This window comes from Bombus flavifrons, chromosome 13, assembly GCF_040668555.2.
Source record: "Bombus flavifrons isolate JBK064 chromosome 13, iyBomFlav1_principal, whole genome shotgun sequence".
NCBI lineage: Eukaryota > Metazoa > Arthropoda > Insecta > Hymenoptera > Apidae > Bombus > Bombus flavifrons.
The window spans coordinates 7,877,234-7,903,112 of NC_138454.1; the positions used below are offsets into that span (position 1 = coordinate 7,877,234).

Genomic DNA, 25,879 nt, shown 5'->3' on the forward strand with positions numbered 1-25,879 from the left:
AAGAGAAATATTGTTATTAGCATATTTTCTTCTTTATTTCATAAGAACTTGTTATAACATATGAAAAAATATTTATTTGCGACTATTATGCAGCCCACGATTTACAAATAAATATAAAACTTTTCTTTCAAGTATCACCATATTTATTTGACACAAATTTTAAAAAAGTGTATTTAAAATAATCAATTATAAGCATTTCTATACATAATGTACTAAATATTAATTAGAAAGATCTAACATATTAATTCCATTCAAGTTCTGCTTCAGTAATGGAGCTCTTCTTTTGCTCTCTATTGTCTTCTATTTTAATAATAGTTTGCAAAATATCATCCACAAGTACATATAAATATCTGTACATATAATTGCCAGATTCATCCTAATACATAAAAGTTACATTTTTAATTAATCTTAAAATGAATGTCTACAAAATATAAAAACATTATATCTTACTTCTTGCACTTCTAAATTCACAGTTGCACGTCTCCTTATACCTTGAATATAAAATTTCATTCTCATATGACGTACTCCATCCTTTTCAAAGGTAATATGACTGAAATATTATATGTAGTTAATAATAATATTAACTATAAAGAGAAACAGTAATAAGTACAAATATAACTTTACCTTATGTGACTTCTACGTCCACGTCTGCTCTCTTCTCCATATGCTTTTATTGGTTCTCCTAGGGCATCTGTTACTTTAGGATGTTTGATGCAGCGATCTAATGCTTTACTGTATACGCTGTTTGGACTTTTATTGGAAAATAATTCATCAAAAATCATATAAAACATGAAGGCAGTAATTCCTATACCACCGATTATTACACCTAAATATCCAATAGATTTTGTATTTTCTTTAACTGTAATAAAAACAATATTCAGGATGGTATTGGTTTTTATGCTTTATGTGTCCATATATACATAGGAAATTTACCTACATCCGCAAATCCAACTTGTATTTTATTTTCATGTTCAACATGATCTGTTTTAGCAATTGATTTTTTCGTACAATATAATGCATTTTGTCGAAAATTAGAATTAATACTAAAATTAGAAAGAATGTATACATTTTTTAGACTAGAGACTGCTATAAGTCTTTTGTACGAAATGCAATTGATTACTCGTGCTGATGCCATCTCCTAAAATGATGATAAATACTCCATGTACAAACGGAATAAAAGTAAACAATAACTATTGCAAAGTATTCAACTATGCTGTCCGTACAGACTAATTCTATACAAAATTCTATCAATAGTAATAATGCAAAGTAACTGATAAAAGTAGTTAAAAAGTATTTAAATAAAATACAAAAATGATATTTATAGTCATCACAATGATCAAATAACATTTAACATATGTTGCATGCTGTAAAAATAATAATTCTGAAATTATCACAAACATTGTACCAATTATCCTAGTAGATTTTGAAGCCGTCTTTTAATAATTCATCATCTATTTTCTTTACCTATTTTACATACCTATGGATTAATAAGAAATATTTCATTTGTAAAAAAACCGAAATAATTATGAATAAATATCAATAATGGTATTTTAATGATAGGTTACTTTAAACAACACTTTTAGAATCTATGCTCATGTTTGGTTATTTCATCATCTATATGAGAAATTGAGAAATGAAACAATGTTAGGTTATGAACTCGAAAAGACAAAACAACATAACCTATCTTACATATTAAGAGGAGTAAACAGTGCGGCTCTCCTTAAAGATCGTGTTTTAAGAGAAGCTATAAAATTCTGTTAATAGAAAAATAGATAAAATTAAAAGTCCTAATGAAGACTGCTCCACATCAAAGGCTAGTTATGGTTGGAGATCGCGACGGGTAAATATTCATTTATAAATATATGATATGTCCAAAATTTTGTATTATATTCTTTAGTGTATTCACCGATTAAAATCTTGTAACAATTGCTTATTTAGACTTATAATTAACCTTACTTTTAGGCTAAAAGAGTTGCTACGTCGTCGATTAGTTGAATGTGGATGGAGAGATCAAGTAAAATTAATCTGCAAGGATTTAATAAAAGAACATGGTCATGATATTACTTATGATAAACTGCTTTCAATGGTTACAACTAAAGCAAGAACACTTGTTCCAGATTCTGTTAAAAAGGAACTCCTACAGAAAATAAAAAATCAACTGATTGCTCAAGAAGAAAAATTAAAAATGTAACAATAAGAAATTCATTACACTGTCATACTATGGCCATACTGCAATAACTGATAAATTTACGCTAAGATTACAAATATATTATATTTACATATAAACTGTTAGAAATGCCTTGATTGTCTAACTATATAAATATAAACCTATTTTGCATTTAATTACATTTTATTATTTAAGTAATTATATATAAAAAAAAAACGGTTGGAAACTGTCAACAGAAATCAGTTCAAATAGATAGCTAGATCATTGATACAATGTTAAAAAAGTTAACCAAAAAATGCATCAGCCTCTAGCGGACAATGGCCGAACTATACACGGGAAGCAAAATTTGTAACGGCGCGGCGATTAGTGAAGGATAAAGATCGAAAAGCATAAAAATTGTTTGAAAGGTGAATTACATATTGCAAATAAATTGTTCTTTCTTTGTATCGATTACAGAAACAATGATCGAGATACCATGAGCAGCTAGCAGCAATCAATAGTAACCAATAGCAACGATCTTACTAATTTTTTCGAACTTCTTAGTCATTCTTTATCGCACATCATAAACAAATCGAAGCAACTCAAGGCTAAACTTCAAAAATTTAAGTACCACGCCAAATGAAGTTACTTAAAATTCTCAACGAGAATTGATTGTAAATAGTCTACCAAATAAAAAAAAAAAAAATTTTTTATCGCGATTGGAAAGAATTTGAAGACTGTGGACGTTGGAAGTTGGAAGGATTTTAAATAATTAAATGCTTTGTTCATTTGCAAAATAAAATTGTTTTATTCAATTCAATTTGTATGTTTACAATAATCGTGCAGTTTTACAACGAGTTCGTAATTTTCTGTATAATAATTTGTGTAGTTAAGTCATTTTACGGTGATTTGATTTCGTCGCAGGATTAATGGAGTTACAACAACTTGATACAAAAATAACGATCGAAAACTTACACGTGCATGTGGTATGGCGCAGCGTTTTGGTGCTCATTTTCGAATCGCCACTAAGCAATTGCTTTTAACCAACTCCGTATGGCCCGGTACGAACCCGCATTCCCCCGGCCCTTACATATGCTCGTTTCACCCTTCAAAAGCAAAGGAGCGTATAGTTCGATTATTTGATCGCTAGAGGCGGTAATTCGTGGAGCGGACTTTTGGCTGAATTTCTCCCATGCTCATCGGCAATCTCCCTGCTCATTTCTGCTATCGATATATACGTTCCCGAATTACCGTTAGATGGAGGTATAGAGACTTCTCACTAGATATGGTGAAGATAGAACATTTTATTCAAAGTTCAGAAAACCGCATACGTGCATCTTTATGTCAATAGCTTTTAATTTGTAACCATAGAGTGATTATTTATTAAATTGTCTTTTAAAACATAAACAATGTTGATCAAAGTGAAGGTAAGAACATTGACCGGCGGAGATGGACCTACGACATTTATAACAAGTTCTGAAAATATATTCTAACCTTGTTTCAGACTCTTACCGGAAAGGAGGCAAGTAACTGCAAAATAATCTTATGTATTTTAAATACAATTTGGCGATTTAATGTGTAACATAACGTATATCTATATATACACTTAGAAAAAAGAACAGTTATAGCAGTAAAATCATCATTCTAATAAAATCATGTTGTCAGTTAAAAATAGAAAATTTGACACTTGATGTAATTAATAATAATGTATTATCACACATTAGAGTTTGTTTCAAATAATGGATATATTCTTCCTCCATTGTTATTTACTATTACTTCCACATATTGTTGTTTACTATTAAGTTTCACAAATACATCGTTAATATGTATGATTAATAGATGCATATTTAAGTTTAAGAGCAATCACAGATATCATTATTCTCATAGATTGAAATAGATATAGAACCTACAGATAAAGTAGAAAGGATCAAGGAGAGAGTGGAAGAAAAGGAAGGGATACCGCCTCAACAACAGCGATTGATATTTTCTGGAAAGCAAATGTAGGTATCATAATTGAATATAGAAATAATATACACAACTGTACAAGATAATTTGCTAAAGAGAAAATTATGTTTTAATGTTTCATTCGATATTGCTTTTAGTATGAAACTGCTTAAAGCATGGTGTAACACATAGCCCTACATTACAATAAGCGCAATAGTAACGAGATTCCTTCCGCATTCCCTTAGATGCGCAAACTTTACATCTTCTTGTAGCATTCATCTTCTTCGGTGTTGATGGAACATACTCTGGAAAGTGACTTTCTACAGTCCTTACTGAATCTGAGTCGTATAGTTGTCCTGGTTTTCTGGTTCCTGTTCCATCAATTATGATATTTTAACATCATTTCTTCTTATTTTCCCTTGTCAAATATATCTTATATTTACATTAATATCAGAACTGTATTAATTAATACTCATAGCTGTATGTATGTGTGTGTGTGTACGTTTTTCATTATTTAACAACTGTGAATGTATCGTGAATATAAAAATTTTTGTTGTCTTTTAGGAATGACGAAAAAACGGCGCAAGATTATAAAGTTCAAGGTGGATCAGTACTGCATTTGGTACTCGCATTAAGAGGGGGTTTATAATTACGACATTCCTTGTTCTGGAATGTATGTGCGAGTGTGTGTGTGTGAATATTACAGATTGTATAAGATCAGCCACAAATATAATAGGATGCTTTCCAATGTTACATTCGCTGCGCTGTGTTTGCAAGGACTTGTAATCGTCTTTGTATCTCTCTTTGATTGAACGGTTACATTTAGAATTGAAATAAATATTAATAAAAGTAATTTAGTTATAGAAACCTAATATTTGCATAACCAATATCGTAATCATCTTTCAATTATATCTATTATGAAAAATATCCGCGTACAATATTTGTAGTATGAATCTAATTTTCCTAAGTTTGTGAAGTCCCCATTGAGGCGAGACCCGATCCGAATTTGAATAAATTTCGTTCGAAAATTCGAGCTCGTATCATTTCAATATTAGTTTCTATGATATTTGCTGTTATGAGTTGCCAGACTCCACTTTGTTTTGAAAAATCGTTGGCAAATGTTGCAGTACGCGGTAGAACTCTGCGACTCCTCGTGTCTCGATGTAATATGCCGTAGAAGAGCGGGCTGCGTTGTAAATGTTACACCGCATTTATTACAGAACCACCCTGGCGAATGCAAACTCCATTCCGGTATCCTTGTGTGTGCCTCTATAAATTTATATCTTCCTATAACTAACGCTGCAATAACATTATATCGCAATAAATATTTCGAGACGAATTTTAATTCTTTCAGAACTACTTCGGCGATTGTCAAATACTAACATAAATGATTTTAACGAACTTGTTTTTTATACGCGTAACGAATGATACTTCAAATCTCATAAGTCTACTTATTATTATATAAACTAGTATATAGAGTAAAATAATGGATATCACAAGGATAACCTGAGATCCTTAACTAAGTATTAAATGTAAAAATTCCCAAAATTTGATCAAGAATTTTTAGTTGTCCGGCTGTCGGAGATATTTCCAAGAATCCCAGGAACATATATGTTTCGCGGTATACTGGTCGGTTTTTACCGCAATGCGTATTGTCTGTGAAACTGTAAAATATTCACTTTCCTACTATATTAAAAAAAAAAAGGAAAAAAAAATAAGAAAAGAAAAGGCAAAAGGAAAGAGTATGTTCACACACCACAAGCAGAACAGAACCGTAATTAAAAATACATTTAAAAGAAGATAATTGTTATGTTCACATTTATATCTTTAATTCCTTGTAAATAAATACCATAAATCGAGTTGAATGTTATTAGAACGCATCTAAGACTTAATATGTATCCAGTACGTAAGAGAAATGCATCGAACCTATGTCTGTTCGCAAATTTTTGCCTCGATCGTAATTTCTATTTGATATATGCATATCACTTTCCTGAAAGATATCAACACTGGAACTTCCATTGTAAATTGATTTATTTACATTGCTGTAATAACATTTTAAAGCATACTGTTATGTCACTTTTAACTCACAAGCTCACAATTAATACATATACGTAACACGTTTTTAAATCGAAATGAAAAGCTTGCTACTATCGGCGCAATTATTACTTGACCATGTTATCTATAGACAGTTTGCATTTGTTCGTCTAGGTACGTGGTGCGTTCCGCGTTCGCGATATATGGTTAACCATGGGTTTATGAAATAAAGTTTCCACTCAAACATGATATCTATGTATATCGTTCCTTTCGCGAAAGCTACCCATGACCTGTTAAATGAAATTCGTTACTGCAAACACATCGTTCTGATAAATGCATTTAGTTCTTTTTTGCGTGTGTGCTTTAAAATACGACAGCTGCTTAAATATTATTTAATCGATGTGACGATAAGACAATTGTTGGTTGTGAAACCAATTTAGTAAACTATCATTAACACGTCAACTATCGTGCGATATACATCGTATAAATTCACGCTGTCTCTCTAACATCTTACTTAATATCTAAAAGAAAAACGCATTGCAATCAAGTACATGTTTTACTTAATATTTAGTTAATGGCATAAATTCTGATCGATCGTTTACGAGATATCTCGAAAACTTCGACTTTACCTTGAAACTTGGTGCGATTCTCAACAGCGAACATTTATGTTTAGAACTACGCGTAACTCTACGATTAAGTGCTTCATCGTGCATAAACAATGTCTTTCATCGGACAAATCGATCTCTCTTTACGTATAATTTTGTATCGATAGTTGAAACGGAATGCCTGTATCTCGCGAATCAATCAATTCGAGGATAAAGTAAGATGCACATCTTATAATTCCCATTCAGATGCACGTAATCTAAATGACTGAGTTTTTATGACGCTTTACGTTCATTATTTTTTAATTAAGATTTACTGTGTCGCATTACAAATCTAACGTACAATAGTTTCACTATATTCAAGCTTGAACATATCGTTCTAAAATATTATCGAGTAATTACCCCTTATTTAATTTTATTTATTTCTAAGAATTTCATTAGATATGATCTACTCACGGGGATTAAGTAGAATTTCCGTAAGGCTTATAGCGTAGAATAATCAAATAACTTAAATTAATTAGCATTATCGATAAAATTAATTTATAAAAAGGCGACACGCACGACACTTAAGCGGTAAAGTTGGAACTTTTGAATGGTAACGCGACACTTCTCGACTTCATAAATCGCGAAAGAAAATAACGAATAAGAACGAACGAGTTAAGAGACACAATCCGAACCGTATCAAACGATCGAAAATTACATTCTCGTCATATGGATTATCGGTGAACGAATCGTTTCGTTCAATTTTATACAGAGACAATGTTTACACGAAGCCACAGACGAAAAGAATAAAACTTTCAGTTCTCTTATATTCTCTTATACGCGTTCAACTGTGGTAAACATCTGGAAAGTTAATATGTAAAATGTAAAACTAGATAATTGTGTGTAAGGCACTGTCTATGCGATCCTTCAAAGTAGCTAAGTTCATCCTTATCGAAAAAGAAAACTCGAGCACGCGAATAACAGACGTGTAAACAGAGTCAGTGTAATATCAATATTGAGGTTGTTATTTAAAATGATTTTTACGACGAGTACCGCATGTTTCATTTGAATCGAGTACATTATGAGTGGAAAACGGTTGGCTGCTCACAAGTATAGCTTCTACTGAGTCGCAACATTTAGTTGTAATAATACGCATCTAAAAGTCTCGAAGAACGCCATTACTTGTACGCTAATGCAACGCATTTGACTCGACCATCCTGTTACTCGCATCGAAATATCGTAATTCTTCTATTGATGATATGGATATCTTGTATTTCATACATTCTATCGCCTGTCGACTAATGTACACAACTGCAAGTTCGTCTGCACACTGTCGATAATCATCGCTTATCGAAAAAACTGTATTATCATCGATTTCGTAGTGTTTCATTGCGAACACAATAGTTATCGAGGGTTTTTAACGCTAACGTGTTAATAATCGGGCGTGTAACAGAGATCCGTATGAAACATTGTCGACTTAAAAGTTTGTATCGTAAGCGAAGATACGATAAGAGAAAGAAACGTATTAACAATGGCTTAAAGTACTGTACAGTATTGACTAGAATTTTTATAGAGCAGAGACGCGTTAATAACGTTACACATTGCAATTAAATCTTTCGATTTCTTATCGCTTTACACTAAAAGCATAGCGATGAGAAACGAAAGTAATATAAAAGCATACGCGCCATGTGACTGTTCGCTTCTCTGAAAGTCGAAAACGCATGTTACCAGTATAGCAAAGGGGTAAGTATTATGTATCAGCTTGCGAAAATCAGAGAATTAAGAAATCCGTGGATATTTATTTCCCAAAGAAGAAAACGTGTACTCCTAGCTTTCTGCAGTAAAAAAAGAACCTCGTACCAGTCCAGCTTTTAGATACTGTACCAGAGGTTTCGAAAGAATGAGATCGGGATTAGAAAATGATAAATACAAATTAATTAAGTCCCATGTTACTGTCCTCAAACTTTCTGCTTCACGCGAAAAGTAACGGCAACGATTAATATCATAAAATGTTACGCGAACGTTAAAATATTCCAAGAACTATGCAAGCAACGTAAGATTCTACAATTCTTGCCCCTGTCCGATTTTAATACTGTACATAGGGAGAACACGCTAACCAAATGGTTCACCTCAATGTGTACGAACGACAAAATACATGGCGAAACATCGGGTTATTTTAAAGGATGGTTCAGTAAAAGCGGGTTACTTCTCGGAGTAAAGAGAAAAGCGTTGACACATTGACGATGAACGACAACTAACGGACAAAGAAAAGGAAAAATGGCGGCTGAAGCTAAAAACAAAAGAAAAGAAACAGAAAAGGGAGAAATTACCGAGGGAAAAGATCGGAAGATGTTTCTACTTGACGCGAACAGACAAGAAGAAAAACATAGGGGGACCAGGGCGGAGCGAGAAGCAATATTTCTCGACGCGTTCGAAAAAATTTACGAGTCCAATTCGTTTTTCGAGCTGCGCTGCTTCTGGATCGTTTTTTGCCATTGCATGTTATGTTTCAGACGCATGTGACGTCGCAGGTCGGTTCTACGACTGAGAGTGGTGTGACATAGGATGCAGGTAGTCTGGTTGCGATGCACTTCAAGGTGCTGGGTCAGCGAAGCAAGGTGCTTGTAAACGCTTCCGCAGAGTCTGCACGAAAAACGCCCTGGACCCTGCATCACCACTTGACCAGTTGTATCGCCAACATGCTTCCGATTGCGTCCCACCCCCCCTGCAACACATTAACAGCCACGTGACCCGCCGATTCCTCATTGCTTTCTAGGCAATTACATTTCATAAACAAATTGAGGGGACAGTAACACGTAACACAGACTAGATCATTGTTCTACCTGTGCTGGATGTACCGCCTTTCCAATCGGAAATGATAAATCATTATATATCGAATCCTCTGTTGATTCGCGTTTATTCTCAGAGCCGACTCGTACGTATCGGTCGTGGTCGCGTCATCGTCGCGTCGATACGACAACACGATACGCACAGTAAATACGAAAACCGATCGCTTTATCCGGTTTATGCGGCTCTGCGAGTTGCAATATCAACCAAGGATCCCTTTCGAATCATTACTTCGTTCCAGAAATATTTTTCATTTCATTCTATCTAATAATAACTTACATCGATGCGACTTGATGTGATTCCGCGATCTTTATGTATCAACGTATTGCCACTAATATTATATGCAGTATATTAATAAAGTCATATTGGTGTGTCAAAATTGAGAAACGAAAAAAAGAAACGTAGTAATTGTGAGAAGCGTGAAAATGTTAAAGCACAATTTAACATGGTACAGTGACAACCGCCAAAAGTAATAATTCAATTATACCGTGTTCAGAACAGAATCATTAATCGATGTTAATTAGATAGTTTTCCGTATTCATTTACGAATATCAGTACTTGATACCTACATAGACTATGTTATAAATAGACATCGCTGAACATACGCAAAGTATTCTGTCACCTTCAGCTCGTTAGTTAACACAATAGGTGATCTTGATAATGCTGACTCGTCGAGCGTTTTATGTTTTGCAGACATTAGTTCTATCGCAAAATTTTATTGTACAATATCGTACGTGTTCAAGTTCGAGTAATAAAAAAATGCGAAGCTTGTATCTATCGTTTGTGCAACACGCATTGTATAAAGTGTAACAACTCGTTATATACTTACTCATCTAGATCGATTCGTATTAAAGTAACAAGTTTAGTAAGAACGTAACAACATCGAAATTTGAAACCTTCGATTATGTTTGAAAAAAGAACTCTGCAGCATTCACATTTTGAAACTTTATTCACACATATTTCTTTTTTTCTTTTTCTTTTTTTTTCTTTTTTACTTACATTGTTAACTTGCATAAGCCAAACATAAGATCGTGTAATGATATATTATAATATTTGTATATATATTTTTTAATATATTTATATTTATATATTTGTATTTGTATATTTATATATATTTATATATATATATATATAGATACTTCTTATTTTTATAAATAACTAAAGAAGGAAATATCAATTTTTCTAAAGTAATAATTGGCAATCTTGTACTTATTTGTATTGTGGTTTCCGAGGAATGTGCACATTCGTTTCCTTTAAATTGAACGTAGACGTCTATCCATACACAAGTGTAAGTAAACGCATGTACATTTCAATATATTTCCTGCTTCTTTTTTTTAATTTGTAAAGTAAATTAGTATAAATAAAACACGGAGGGGGGGGGATAAAAGTAACTTAGAAAGGAATATATGTCATCAAACGTTGACTTGTTCCTCTAATAAAATATCGTCAATTTTGAAAAAAGACGATTCAAAATTACACAATAAAACGTATACGTGCAAATTGTGCGAAGTAAAATATAATAAGCACGAGATACATATATATTATATACTCTATATATATATATATATGTATATATAGAACTATAGAACGCATGCGATCGCAAATTATAACTTAAGCATCATTAATTTGCATAAAGAAAATTTGCTTCTTCGCATAATAAAAGAACGTTACTAAACTGTTGACCCACCCGTTGACTACCACTGTGATGTTTGCATTTCTGTTGATAGAGATAGTGTTTCTTTATAAATATCTTCGTATAGAAATTAAATAGAACAGAATCGTACAAGCATCGAAAATCAGCGGCGTAGTCAACGTTGTGATTAATTTACGACAATTGCGCTAAATTGTTCCCTTTTTAACATTTGTCAACTAGCTTCGATTTGTACTTAGTCACGTCACAATCAAGTTCCGCAAAATATAAATTTAACGCTATGCTCGATTTACAACGTGTTGAAGAACTTTGGCATACAGCGAACAAGAGATCATATCGCATGTTGTCTGTATATATAATCGAATAATAGCCTCTTTATAATCGTACAGAAGTAAACGACTCGAATCGAATTAACTCGCGTAATAGAAGCCAAGCTTCTTTCGATATTACGATTCTTCGGATTAAAATAAAACTCTAACATAGAAAAACGAAACCGAATTAAAACTAAAAAGAAAATGAAACAAGCAAACAATAAGCATAATATAATAAAATTAACAAAAAATAACATAAAGTAAAGATATTAAACTCTTATATTCATATCGTCATAAATGTATAAACGAAAACAAAGTTCTATCTATTTTTCGTAGATAGGCAAATATGTGCACGTATATGAATTCGGCAAGCCTCTGTGCTTATATATAATTAAAATAGTACGGCGTAATGAGTATGTTTAATATCATAAACGTATATATTATGGCGAAATTTTGGTCCGGGAGTAACATACGGATTCTCCCAGACAAATAAATGAGCAACATAATGCCAATTACTGTCAATGAAGAACAGCTTGGTCGCTAAATACAAATAAAGCTTTTGTTTGCTCCACTTGAAAAAGAAAGAGCAACGAAAATGGCACGTTTCTCTAGTACTCAATTGTACTTCCAATCAACGATCGAATACATTCTACACGTTGCAACATCGTGAGTACGAATCGTTCCTTGCCTCGAAGAAGGTTTACGATCATACGCGAACAAGAAAACCATCAAGATCGATCGAGATGATTGAAAATAAAGATAGAAGCTTCTAACGGCCGATCCTGAAACTTTCGTCGAGGCGGGAAAACTTAACTGAAAAGACATCGAAGCTTCGAAAACGATCGAACGTTTTCGTTCAGTCTCATAATCGATCTATCGTTCAGGATTCTGCGAAATTTGCATATGCACGGCCGATCGTACAAAGAAAGATGCACATTCCTCCTTACACGCTATTAAGTACCGAACTCATTTGACTAGATAAAATAATTTGCCTTTTTCTTTCTGTTCTACTGCATGTCTTTGGTTATAAAAAACGTTAATACAGGGTTTCCTCGTCATTACGCACGCGATATCTTCTCTTTCTTCTTCTTCTTCTTCTTCATCTTCATCGTTTTCTTTTCCTCCGTCTTCGCCTTCTACTCCTTCCCTCTCCACCTCCTCCTCCTCCTTTTTCATATGCATATATGGATGTACATAAATGGACGTACACACACGCATGTGTACAAATGACTAGGGTATAACGTAAAGTGTAAGACAGGTGTCTTTAACATAGGCTTCCCGTCGACGACTAGAGTGACATTTCATGATATATACATTTCTAGCGAATTTCCGTGTTAAATTTGAAAAATAGGGCGCTCGTGATGTCCCGTTTCTCGATGAATCAAACAACACCGGAATGCTAATCTGCTATAGGTAAAAACATAATAGCTTTTTGGTATGCTTAGCTTGTGACTACGATGCGTTACTTACTCGTTTAGCAGGAATAATTTTCACGCAAAAATATTCCAATCTTTCGATCGCAAATCATTTTGAACGATTCGATCGACAAATCGGATCGTATAAGCAAATATAAATAAATATACCTACGTGTTAGAATCTAAAGAGAAAATATAATCGAAAGCATATGTTCGTAGGAGAGTTGACGCGTGCTATATCGACTCGAATAGTTTATACGTGTACGAGTCAAGAAAAAACGTGGCAATGACAATAGGTGAGATATAGGTTCAAAGGAGAAGGGGACAGAAAGAGTGGAAGAATCGCGCGCGCGTTTATCCTCTTTTCCGTCGACGGGTGAGTGGATTCGGCAGGATATGTTCACACTAAGGAATAGGACTAGATGTGATTCTTTCGACGCTGCTTTCTCTAATGCGTATAGTAGTATAAGTAGCATTAGATTCGAGGCCAGCGGTAGGGCTTCCGACGTTTTGATGGGCAATCGCGGTGGAGGAGACGGAAATGGGCGTTGGCAGGGTGGTCGTAACATCGGTCGCCGTTGAAGCGCCGCTAACAGTGGAGACTATGGGAACACCGGGAACGGTGTTGGTGGACGCGGTTCCGGTTCCAGTTGGGGTTGCAGACCCAACAGCGGCTGCGGCTGCTGCGGCGGCGGCTGCTGCGGCGTTTGCGACTGCAGTTGCAGCGGCGGCGGCGGTCGTCCCGACGCCCAGCCAACCGTGCCGATTTTTTAAATGTCGCTTCATGTGCGTCGTGCGGCTCAGCACTTTATGACATACCGGACATTGAGTCGTTCCTTTGTGCATGTTCATGTGTTTGTACATCGAGTCCCGATTCCAAAATGTTTTACCGCAGAGTTTGCACGAATGCGACGGCTGTTCGATGACCACCGTACGAGAATCTAAATCAGATATAAACGTTCATGGTAGTACGTACGCCCATGTTGTGCGAGCAATCTGACACTCACGATTATTACGTCTATCGGTCTTTAATCTCGTGCTCTCTCATCTTTTTGCGTATCGTCGCTAAAGCGCGAACGATCTTCTACACAACCAATACTATTCTCATTGATAAGCATTAGAAAATATCGATCGTACGCGATTTTTCGCTGTTTTCTCTAATTCGTTCATTTCCTGTACCTTCCCCTTCTTTCCTTCCTTTCTTCCTTGCTTCCTTCCTTCCTTTATTCTTTTTTTTTCCATTTTCCTTCTCTCTTTCTCCCTCCCTACCTCCTCCTTTCTCACTCTCTCTCTCTCTCTTTCTCTTTTATCTTATTCAATTATAATTACTTTTCTGTTATCCTACTTGCAATTCACTCGATCTATGCATCAACGGCTCGAGGAGACGAACGATAAGAAAAGGCAGCACACACGATGAGTTGTACAAGAAAGAGCAACCACGAGGTGGTAAACACGCAACTTTAAACTTTGGAGCAATCATGCTACTGTGAATTGTGAATACAACGTTTGAACGACAACCAAACAATGTATATACGTACAAAAAATGTTCAATATTCATGCAGAAGAATATCAGAAGTCCTATTTCAAGGTATATCGATCAGTTGCAGTTAGAAATGCAATTGAAAATCACAAAACAAGCATCTTGTAATTACGGTGATCACACATTTACCTTATATATGATACACAAGAAATTAGATTTTCTGTGAACTTTCGTTAAACGCCTGCTGTGTGCAGTGAACCGACAATCATGTATTCCTTTTGATGAACATACGTCTATTTGTGAGACTAGGTTCATGATAATGTTGTGAATATCGGGCGATAATCACGAGTCGTCATTGGTTACATTTTCGTAGACGCGGTTAACGCAAGCGCTTGTCAACGGAAAGAAAGGAAAAGAAAAAAAAATGAAAGAGCGAAAGAAAAAAAAACAAAAAACGATACATCTTATACGACACTTTTATTTTTCAGACCACGCATGTACGTACAAAACAAAAAGCGATAACGGTGTATGGTAATTCTTTGCGCCAAACACATTCTTCTATAATATTTACAAGCTACGATGCAATGACTTATCTTTACATAATAATTTGTTCAAAATTTATAACTATAACAAGAATTCCTTAGTAAGAAACAGAGAAATCTACTGTCTTATGTTCCGTACTTCCAAAGAGATGATTTGTATATTTGGGAAAGAATCGAACTCAGGAGCATGAAAGGCAACGTGTCGATTTACTGTTTCCCTCTCTCTATCTCTAGTATCGATTAATTAAGGTATCTCTGGTATGTTTCGAACAAAGATAACAAGTATAAAAAATCAATCGGGCGTTCATGAAAAATTGTTCAACGATAAAATAATAAAATTATAGCCAGAGGGTTTCCATAATTTATATATAGATTACATAACTATTATGTACACGATATGTACAAATTCAGCGATTATGGCGTAAGCCATACTGTGCAGGATACGTATTACTGTTTACGGAGTAATGGATATTCCATGCACATACGTGATAACACAGTTTTACGCTTGGTCGTTGCCGACTATCGTGATATGTGTACACGAATAAAATATGAAAGCGAATTGAAAGTAAGAGCCGAAAGAGAAGAAGTGAATGCAAATGATTGATATCGAAACAGTAGTGGATCGATTTCGGTATTTCCTCGCGTGGAATTCAAAGTACTAAATTAAACGTGAAATTCACAGCCTATGATAATATAAAACCAGCCTTACAATCCTTACAGTCTGTTATTCAAATGTTGTAAACGTCATAAGTATTTCTAGTTGCGTGAAGTTTCGTGTTATTTAACATTAATACCATGAACATTTAACATGTGACAGCGCATCGTATACTTCCGAGCGAAAACAGCCTGACAGATCGGACAAATTGTATCACCCCTATGTATACTACGATGATGCGCCAAAGAATCACCACGATTATAAGTACGACCGCAGACGTCGCATACCCAACGACCACTTCGATCATGAAGAGGCTTATGCCTACGTCTGATCCGCTCGTAGCCGAGGCTGGTCTGTTGCTGTTGTTGTGGTCGTTGCTCCTGTTGTTGCAACTGCTGCTGCTGAAGCTCGTGTTGATGCTCATGATGATTCCCAATGGGCGTTGTATCGTGCGTAGATTCTGCGCACACAATCCAAATTGTTCCCATACACACAGACAGCTTCGTACTTATGTGATAAAATTTCACTGTTTTGCATGTTTCGAATCTTGAAAACGGGATTTTAATGTTTTCTGCGGTTTCGTTCATTGCTTGCCCTTGCTCTGTATTATTTTCCTAATGTCAATCTATCATGGAAGTAACTTGGTTGAATTTTGACGCGCCGAATATCTTGAAAATAGCGATCGTGACTTTTGCCTCGCGAAAAGGAAGAAAAGAAATAGGAGCAAGGGAGTAAGATCGCGAAGGGGATACGTCGTAACGGACGGCTAAAAGACAGGCAAGCGAGTGTTCGCAGAGGATTTAGGGCACGTATCGCAAATAACCATCGTCTTCTCGAGCGTGACTCGCCTCACGAAAGTATATCTGCTGTATAGCCACTGTAAGTTGAAAAATTCCCACAAGCATGTTTAACAAAGCGTCTGTTGCTAAAGAGAAAAGAGAAGATTTTCTCGAGTACCGGAACAACAAGAAGCTTGAAAATGTTAACGTTTCTGTATCGATAGCTACGGTAATACGAACAACCGAATGTCAAACAATCGATTTCAATGTTGTCCTTCCGTTAATTATCTTTATGATCTTTGAACGAGTGAAACAAAGGATGTAGTTTTTGGAAAGTTTTATTACAACTTTCTAACAGTGATTCAAATATGAAATATATCTTTCGAGACTGTTTTAGTAAATCGTATACAAACATCCTGTAATAACGTAAAACTTTCAGCTATAAATAGATACGATGTATTAAATTGTAAAAATTAAACGAATAGGTATAGCGCATCGCACCAACAACAGTCGCATTTCTCTCGTATTTCGAACAAGTAAATAATCGTTTACGAAATAAAACAAAGTATAGGAAACAAAAACTAAGATCGATCGAATCTTACTTTATAGCGACACGAGTAAAAAATATTAATTAATTCTTTGAATCGCTTATTTTCTAAATACGTTTTCTCTCTGAGGAACTTTACGTTTTCTCGCGTCATCTGTCGTTGATGGCACTTTGTTCGAGTCTACTGACATCAGTCTATTTAACACGAATACAGAAAACGATTGACAATAAACCAATCGATTCTTGCCAAAATCTCTCGTGTCTGTTCAAAGGTTTAAATATATCAAGATTTAATGCGAACGATAAATAGAAGAGGTACGCATAAGAGTACGAAAAAAATATTCCGGAGATTAGAACAGCTTAGAATCGATATGATACTGTTGAATCAGAAAAAAACTATATATATATTATACATATATATATATATATATATATATGCACACATATATACATGTATATATATAAAAAATTAATAAATCACATTAAAAACAATCACGTTAAAAACGTTTTGTTCGGTCCAGAGACACGCGATGGTCACCGATCAACAGTATCACGACGATATCGATCGTTCAGCCGGTTCTTTCTATCCGAAAATAAAATATAAGGACGATAAAAAGTAAATGTCTCCTCACGAGGCAGTACTATGCGATCACTTTCGAAAGTTCAATTTAGCGTCGACACTGAACGTGCACTTGTGGATGCGCAGCAAATGAGCCTTCATGTCGTAACTTCGACTGAAGATGCGCTGACAAATCGGGCACCTGGTTTGCCCTGTATGCAAGTCCTTGTGCAGTGTCAACGACATCGGATGCTTGAAACCTTTCCAACAAATTCTACAGCGAAACAATAATTCTGTATCCGTGGACTGACCGTAGTCATCGTCCGAGACGAGGTCCGCGGTTGCAGGACCGGCGCTACCACCCCCGCCCCCTGCGGTATCTCCTGCTCGTTCTACAAATAAACACAAACACACAAGATCACCTCTATATTAACTAGAACACACTATGTGCCGTATGCAAACTTAGATATCGCGTTCTCGACAAGAGACACGATACCGTTCAGTACCTTTCACCTCTGCTTCTTACGCGGTCGTTACGCGGTTTAGTTCTTTCCTATCGTCTCTGTAACCGCAAACGCGAACGCGAACACGAACACGAACACGAACACGGACACTGATATGGATGCGAATGCACAGATCATTTGAAATTTCAACGATCCACGAACTTTTTCTTAGTATTCGCGACGATGGATCGTTTACTTTCCTTCGCGATTTCGGGCACGGTCGTTCACACGATGTGCGTTGAAAGCTTAAGCTGATTAGATTAAATCTAATTAGACCATATAGAGAGACAGAGAGCATATGACACCACCGAAAGGAGATACAAGCCCGACAAGGCCCCAGGCTATTGAAATACACCGAAACTACCAACCACACGATATACATATAATATACTTCTAATATTGTAATAACTCCATTTATCAAGGAATGTGAAATTCATTTCATTTTCCTTTCCTTCCTCCATCTTCGTCTGCGCGTTTACTTAACCTTTCCAAGGATCGTTCGCGTGACGTGGGTTTTAAGGAAGATAAGCTGTCTTCAATTACAATATCGCTTCGATTCTTTTTATTAGAAAGTTCGCATGTGTTTCACAACTTTCTTCTAAAGTTGTTCATTCGAACCGAATCTTTTACAACGTTTCACGTTGCGCTTTTTATCGACCCAACGCCTTACATAACACGAGTATTTGAAGGAAATTAATTGGACGGCATTTTATACTTGCGAATTCTGACTCTTTGTGAACCGTATAAATCGACAAATTTGATTCTAAAAATCTATGCTAGCGGGAAGATTAAATCAACCAGTTCTTCATACTATGAGCGATGTGTGCAACGATGAATGTCAGTCTATAAGTGCTCGTACTAGAAAGCACACTATATCGTTATTCGCCTTATGATTAAGTCCATCAGATACATACAAATACAAAAAGCATTCATTCGACACTATTTAGCCATTAACAAACTTAATTATACGAGATCTTCGGAACGTTACGACAATGATAACGATAATGAACGTAGGATTTTTATAAAACGCCTTTTTCTCTCGTAGTTTGTACCAACGAAATGGTTACTCCTGACTCAATAATAGTAACCGCGTGACACAGAAATTCCACGTATATGTAACTGTATGATTAAACAAGTTATTTTCACCAACTAGTCGACTTATCGCGTAATGAGTAAGCTGCTTACTTTTCACATATCTATAAGGTGAATATAATTGAACCGTGATTATTGAAACGGAATCGTTAAATATAATGACGTTCGACTTACAATGTGAATGTTTCGTGAAATGTACCAAGATACAAATAAAAATGATGGTAAAAATGACAAAACAATACATGCATAAAATATCACCACATATGCGCACCTCGTAAAAGAAAAAAAAGAAAAAAAAAGAGAGAAGGACGAAATAGACATTGGTACTCCGACGAAGGTGACCAAGTATTTGTATCTAAGTACCATCGACAAAGAATCGTAGAGCATTATCATATAAATCGATAACGAATTTACTCGTCGCAGTCTTATGTAGGTATAGAGTCAAAATTAAATTAAATAACGTTTCTTCTATTATGCTAGTGTGAGCATATGAGACAATCAAGCGATCGAGCGCGATCAAGTTACTAAATATAAAATACAAACGGTTTGAAGGAATATCCATTGTTTGGATAATAACCGGTCAGTTAATTGATAATTTACGACTAATATGAATTATAAATAAGCACTAAATTGTTGTTACATTGTAAAAAATAGTTGACAGGTGGACAATACTTGCAACGAAGCAAGATCGTGTTCGGAGTATGATAGGTTTCGAACGAGAACGTTCATTGTTACTTCCTTCACGAAGTAGCCTCTGTGCCGAAAGACCAGAAAATAAACGATTAAAGTATTCTCATTGTTGAATAGATTGAATTGTACACGCGCGCGCGCGTACATTATATTAAAATAACAAAAGTGAAAACGCAACACTATCACCTAAACGTATTATGCATTTCCTAGCTGTTTCGGCGAGAAGGTTGCGTGCAGAACGACCACGCGTCCACATCGAGAACACGCGAAATGCGCTTCGCACCCAATAATTTTGCGGAATAAAACCGACGATCACAAGGTACGAAAGAGATTACCGGTTGTAAACTAACGTGGAGAGTAAACGTACGAAAGCAGGATAATAAAATTATTCGCGATCGCATTAGAAACAGAAGGAAAAAGAGTAAAAAAAAAAATCATACGTTTGCTAATAAATACACATGCGTACAACTTGGCCGAAATATAACATTTTCGGTATCGACCAAAGAGGAAAAAAGAAAAGAGAAAAGAAACCAACAAAGAATGTTGTTCCCGTTCTAATGCTCATTTTCTCCCTCTCCCTTTCCCTCTCACCCTCTCTCACTTTCTCTCTCTCTCTCTCTCTCTCCCCCTCTCTTTCTCTCCTCTTTTTCTCTTCTTCTGTTTATTCCCCTGTTGTTTCTCACTATCAATTCACGTCGTTTTCCCTTGTCGTAGATGTAACATACAGAGAAAGTCGAAAAGCACAAGGGGTGTGTGATTAGTCGAGTAACGATATTAACTCAGGGTGGTCGGAGGGGGCGAGTTGGTGCTATGGGGGCGGGATGTGCGGGATGGCGCGCATTTTGTGAAAATCGACGAAACATGGCCAGCGGCACAAACAGGCATTGCAGGGCCAACATTTGAAGCGCGTCTGCCTGAGTTTTCCACGTGATGTGACCATTCCGCGCTGCTTGCAGTGTACACATACTTTTCCGTGACCGTTTGCTTTGCTGAGGCTATGCGGCTGACCAGATACGTACGTAATCCCTCCTGAAGAAAACACATTGGCCAAACACTTCGGTTAGTCAATTCTTAAGTATATGTGCACATGCAGGCAACCATTAGTAAACAAATTTCTTTAACGACCAATCCCAGCACCAACCAATCCCGTAGCCGTGAAAGCCAGTCTAGAGTATCAGCGATACCAATACCAACGATATATTTTTCGTACGTGTATGCGTGTATTTATATGGAAATGTAACATTGCCAGGTGCTAGCCGAATCTGTCGATCACCGGTCTTTCCTTCTCGTTTCGTGTTTCTCTTCTCGAACTCCTCGATCGAATTTCTCTCATTGCTTCCCGCCTCGATAATAAAATCGTTACATTTTTAACTTTTTCTCCTTGCTACCACCCCTCCCTATTTCCCCTCCTCTTTTTCCCTGCGTTTGCAACGCAGTCTGGCAACTATCACGTATCATACGTGCGTTTGATACATTTTACATACGTATATAGTACGTATATCGCGAATGCTGCTCCTTCCCATTCGAAAATCCTTCGTGAATCATCTTTCCCTTTTTGTCTTTGATCATCAAAAAAGCCGTTCGTTCACATGTATTTCTTTTAATATATCTTTTATTTTATTTTGTCATTTTTAACTTCGTTACGTGCCTCTGCTGATCATCGTACTCCCTGTTCGGGCATGTGTACGTTTACTCTCTGCGCTCCAAGATTTCTTATTTGCATGAACGTAAAACGACAATGTCGTTAAAGATTTGAAAGTATCAAGTTGAAGCCTGCCTGGTCGTTTTTATATACAGAACAATATATTAAAATTCTGATAAACGATTGTGTTGCGCTTGGGTAATCGACTGTAAGTTTGAAGATCGATCGACCGACGCTTCATCGTCTTGATAAATAATTCTTCGATTCAGTATGTTATCGTCAATTTGCTGGAGAGCAATAGGTCGGCACACGATTACAATTTAACATCGCTTCACGCTCAGTTATAAAAAAGTTTAGCGCGTACAGCGCGAGCAAAGGAGAGTAATCCACGCACACACACACAACACTCGTAATTCTAATATAGAGCATCAGTTCGATCGCCCTTCCGCGCATTAATAATAACATACAAACATCCTCCTGTATCGTCTATATCGTTATTTACATGATTATTTCACGCCTGAAATATTGTTACATGAATTGTGTACACGATCCTATTCCTTTTTCGGTTTACAGTTTCCGAACGGAATTTTCAATACAAAAATTCTTCTAGAAACCCTGTTTCCGGGCCTGTTTCCGCACGCAAAGGTATAACTATCGGTAGACATTAAATTCGCGTTTGTTCGAATAATTCATGCTCCTGTTTTAACGATCAAACGATAAACACAAAGAAGCTTTGCTTACCTACCTGCCGAAATTGACTTTTGAACAGGTCAAACGTATTTCGGATCGGGTCGCGTTAAAAAATTCTTTGCGGAACAATTCGAATTATATCATGTCTGAAAATAATCGCGCTGTAACAATTGACTTTGACGTTTCTACATAAGAAATGAAAGTTTATTGACAAAATAATTGAACGTTCAGTGAAATAAACATAATGCTCCCATTCCTATCGTGTTTCAAAGGCTCATCGATTCGACCTGAATATCGGATACCCACGCACCCACATTGAGTTTTTGGAATTTACGGTACATTATATAAAAAGAAGAAATGAGTATATAACAAGATGTTCGGATACAGAAAAGGATCATTTACATGCCATTATCGCCAGCACCACCACCATTGCTACTTACTTCAAATTAGTTCTTTTACAAGGCTACGAAGTTTTGTTGTAGAAAAAAAAAAAAAAAAAGGATGAATATACAAGCTTGCAAGTTAATCTTAAATAGAAATACAATTAAATTTCACAAATCATACAAAAATCATAGATAAAGGAAAACGAAATAAGTATTTCATTTACAAATCTGAATTTCAATCGATGCGTCGAATTCATTGCATTGGAATATATACAGAACCGTGTAATAATCTTTTCTTTTTTTCTTTCTCTGAATTTTCATCCATACTCTCACTATATCTACATGAAGGATAGAGACAACGATGAAATTAATGAATTTAAGATTAACTTTGCATGCAAGTGAAATCAACATGTGAGATATGTATGTATTTGCACCACACACGTGCGTGCGTGTCCTGCGTACAGTTCTGCGGATTCAAAGAAATTACCTCATACCAGCGTTGAAAGATATTTTAGTGTATACACAGAAATATGCTTACAGTTAGTGCTCGGAAGGAACGCAGTAGTGGCTTTATACGAGTTATTAAGGGAATGTTGATGATTGTCGGCACACATACAGCACTTGGCAATGCTTACTAATATCTACAGTTCAACCTACACCCGAGTGCCTATGCCATACATTTACATCCAAAAACCATGCATATTTTATATTATAGTACAGTTAAATGATTAACGGAAATAAAGTAACATTTTTTTACAATAGAAAATGCATTTTTTTTTAATGATTCCAAGATATTTGCATCGATATTTTACTACACGATCGTTTTAGTTAACCCGATCCTGATGTTTTTATTAAAATAATAAATTTACAAACAAAAAAGGTAAAAACTATTTTAAACGTAAGATTTAAAAAATCTGATATTCGATAAATTATAATATTTTTAATGCGAGTAAACTTTTTCATAAAATTTTTCATTTTTTGTTTTTTTTTCATAAAATCGAATCTATAAGTAATAACTGGAATTTTTTGTCTAAAACCTATTCATCTTGAATTGATAACAAATCTTTGCTGCAACCACTATTAATGGCTTTAACTTTATCAGTGTTTTGTTAACAAATTTTTTATGTGTAACAATAATAGAAAACTGTATCTACATTCTATTAAATTTTTACACTTTACGTCATAAGTTCACGCAACTTTCTTTCAAATTAAGTATATAATAAAATTAATCCCCTTTCTTCTATGTATATAGTCTGCATAATTTTATCATCAAATTCCGAATAATTTAAAATAAATAGAAGTTATATGTAAAAATACGCATAAAAACAATTTTGTACCCATATTCAAGTAGTTCTTTATAATATACTAATGATACATATATTGTAGGATAACCATAGTTTGGTGAAACGAAAATTGTTTTTTTCACGTTTATAGACATAAAATGCACTATCTATCGATAATTAAATATCATTTTAAAATTAATTAGGAATCATTAGCATCAGCAATATATGGGTACAAAACTTAAAGTTAGTTTTCAGTGCCATTTCTCTTAATTAAATCTTCGATATAAATATCAAATATCATCATATTTGATTCAAATTGTTGTACCTGTAAAATACTAGCAATTACAGATTCTATTATGTTATGTACATTGTTATTGATAATAACTTCTTAATACAGTTCTGGTAATTGTTAATATTTATTTTAAAAAATTAAAAGATATGGCACAACCTTATATCGTGTGTCATAGTAAGATAAAGTAAATACTGATTAGGGAAACACTTACCCTGCACTGCTTCTTGTGTTAATCTTTCTCCAGAAGTACTAGGTTTCGAAAGCAAGTGCCCTAGTTAACAAACAAGATTATGCAACATATCCCTCTATGCTTAAAAGATAAAATAAAATAATAAAAATCTTACCAACATCAGTTGTTTGATGTTTGAGATCTAAGCTATCTGAAGTAGACTGATTGCTCGAATAAAATGTCTGAGTGATATCAGGTTTCTGATCATGATCAGGAGTATTAGATGATGTATCTTCTATACCAATCTTATTTAGCGAACTGTCTCCCAAACTTTGTTCTTCGTAACTACAGCTACTTCCATCTTGTACTAAATATTCAGGCATTTCCAACTTTAAATTTGGCATTAGTGGTATTATTTCAACAGGATCCGAACCAGTCGTTGATTGATTTTCAGAAGTTTTATTTTCAGAATCTTTTGAAGATAGAGCATTACTTATAGTTTTATCCACATTTGTATTTGCATTTTCTCTACATTTTCGTCTTTTGCTCGGTGGAACATCAGGTTGTAAGTCAACAGCATGATAAGGCATTGGAGATGAAGGTGACTTATTTCTCTTGTCTGCTGATGTTTTGCTAGAAGCATTTTGAAGTTGAATTTCAGGTTCATTAGGAATTTCTATGTCATCCTGAAACACAGTTTAACGTGATACAAATATATTATTTTAATCTAAGCAGAAAATATCTAATCATATTTAACAATTTTGAAAAACATACCTCTACTAAACTATCATTATCTTTTCCTGTACCATCGGTAAGGCCCTGAACAGCAAGCAGTTCAGCAGTTGTTAAAAAACTAGCTAATTGTTCCTGAACCACATTTACTTCACCCTGATACATAAAATCAACCAATGCAGCCAAATCATCAAATTTTACATTACGAAATATTATAACAGGATGCTGACATGGATTTTCCTAAAATAGAATAAGTATCATTTATAAAATATATGTTAACAGTAATAAATTATTAAATTCTTAATTTCACTCTACCTTAAATAAATCCCTAAAATATGTACTACATGCAGATAATAGCATTTTGTGTGCTCTTATTCTTTTTCCTTCGCAGCTTAAAGTTACATCAACGAGATCTTCTTCTGTTCTCAGTGTATCAAAAGCACAAGTAATATGTTTTAAGTAATTATTCCACCTAAGAGAAAACTGTTGGCTCGAACCCATGCTGCTTTTCTGAAATAAGACAGCAGTATTGTCCAAATGTAAAAAAATACATTGACAACTTTAACAAAAGTGTATAATCACAAAAATTAGTATCTGCATAAAATTCATAGAATATAAGTTACATTACATATTGTAATTTCCATATTTAATATTCTTAAATAATGGTTTACCGTATTTGCAATTAACGAGCTCCAAAAATAATGAGTCAGGTCAAAAATTTGTAGTCTTTAATATGTAGCACGATTAAATTGTCAGTAACGATCCTAAAATGACTACTGAAGTGATGAAATTATTTAAAAAGCGTGGAAGTAGCGTTGACTTGTTAGTCCTGATACGTTTTGCAAAAAATAAAAACTGTAAACAGTAAAGTGGAATAAAATTTCATGGCACTGTAGGAGGTTTCACGGG

General features: G+C 34.9%; 4 protein-coding genes across 14 annotated transcripts; 2 read left to right on the plus strand and 2 right to left on the minus strand.

Moving 5' to 3' along the window:
* Positions 1 to 120: 120 nt before the first annotated feature.
* LOC138186409 (mitochondrial import inner membrane translocase subunit Tim21) lies at positions 121 to 2,389 on the minus strand. Of its 5 annotated transcripts, none has more exons than XM_069126282.1 (5): positions 2,280 to 2,389; positions 934 to 1,138; positions 625 to 859; positions 451 to 550; positions 121 to 376 (listed from the first exon to the last, which is right to left on the minus strand). In XM_069126282.1, the coding sequence occupies exons 2-5, from the start codon at positions 1,133 to 1,135 to the stop codon at positions 242 to 244; spliced, it is 672 nt and encodes a 223-aa protein (XP_068982383.1). In that variant the 5' UTR covers positions 1,136 to 1,138; positions 2,280 to 2,389; the 3' UTR covers positions 121 to 241. The 5 variants fall into 5 exon arrangements, with proteins under 5 accessions (XP_068982383.1, XP_068982379.1, XP_068982382.1 ...); XM_069126278.1 differs by lacking the exon at positions 2,280 to 2,389 and adding an exon at positions 1,957 to 2,097; XM_069126281.1 differs by lacking the exon at positions 2,280 to 2,389 and adding an exon at positions 1,690 to 1,818.
* On the plus strand, positions 1,701 to 2,289 carry e(y)2 (enhancer of yellow 2). The gene is made up of 2 exons (XM_069126284.1): positions 1,701 to 1,840; positions 1,963 to 2,289. Exons 1-2 carry the CDS (start codon positions 1,791 to 1,793, stop codon positions 2,189 to 2,191), a joined length of 279 nt encoding a protein of 92 aa, XP_068982385.1. The 5' UTR covers positions 1,701 to 1,790; the 3' UTR covers positions 2,192 to 2,289.
* A 964-nt stretch (positions 2,390 to 3,353) lies between the features above and the next one.
* Positions 3,354 to 8,741, plus strand: Nedd8 (Nedd8 ubiquitin like modifier). The gene is made up of 4 exons (XM_069126285.1): positions 3,354 to 3,573; positions 3,651 to 3,668; positions 4,034 to 4,146; positions 4,655 to 8,741. Exons 1-4 carry the CDS (start codon positions 3,556 to 3,558, stop codon positions 4,737 to 4,739), a joined length of 234 nt encoding a protein of 77 aa, XP_068982386.1. The 5' UTR covers positions 3,354 to 3,555; the 3' UTR covers positions 4,740 to 8,741.
* Positions 4,198 to 25,852, minus strand: LOC138186407 (broad-complex core protein isoforms 1/2/3/4/5). Of its 7 annotated transcripts, none has more exons than XM_069126274.1 (6): positions 25,642 to 25,852; positions 25,286 to 25,480; positions 25,013 to 25,210; positions 24,414 to 24,924; positions 24,281 to 24,340; positions 4,198 to 4,461 (listed from the first exon to the last, which is right to left on the minus strand). In XM_069126274.1, exons 2-6 carry the CDS (start codon positions 25,469 to 25,471, stop codon positions 4,229 to 4,231), a joined length of 1,188 nt encoding a protein of 395 aa, XP_068982375.1. In that variant the 5' UTR covers positions 25,472 to 25,480; positions 25,642 to 25,852; the 3' UTR covers positions 4,198 to 4,228. The 7 variants fall into 7 exon arrangements, with proteins under 7 accessions (XP_068982375.1, XP_068982377.1, XP_068982373.1 ...); XM_069126276.1 differs by lacking the exon at positions 4,198 to 4,461 and adding an exon at positions 4,580 to 5,359; XM_069126272.1 differs by lacking the exon at positions 4,198 to 4,461 and adding an exon at positions 7,794 to 9,433.
* Positions 25,853 to 25,879: the final 27 nt, after the last annotated feature.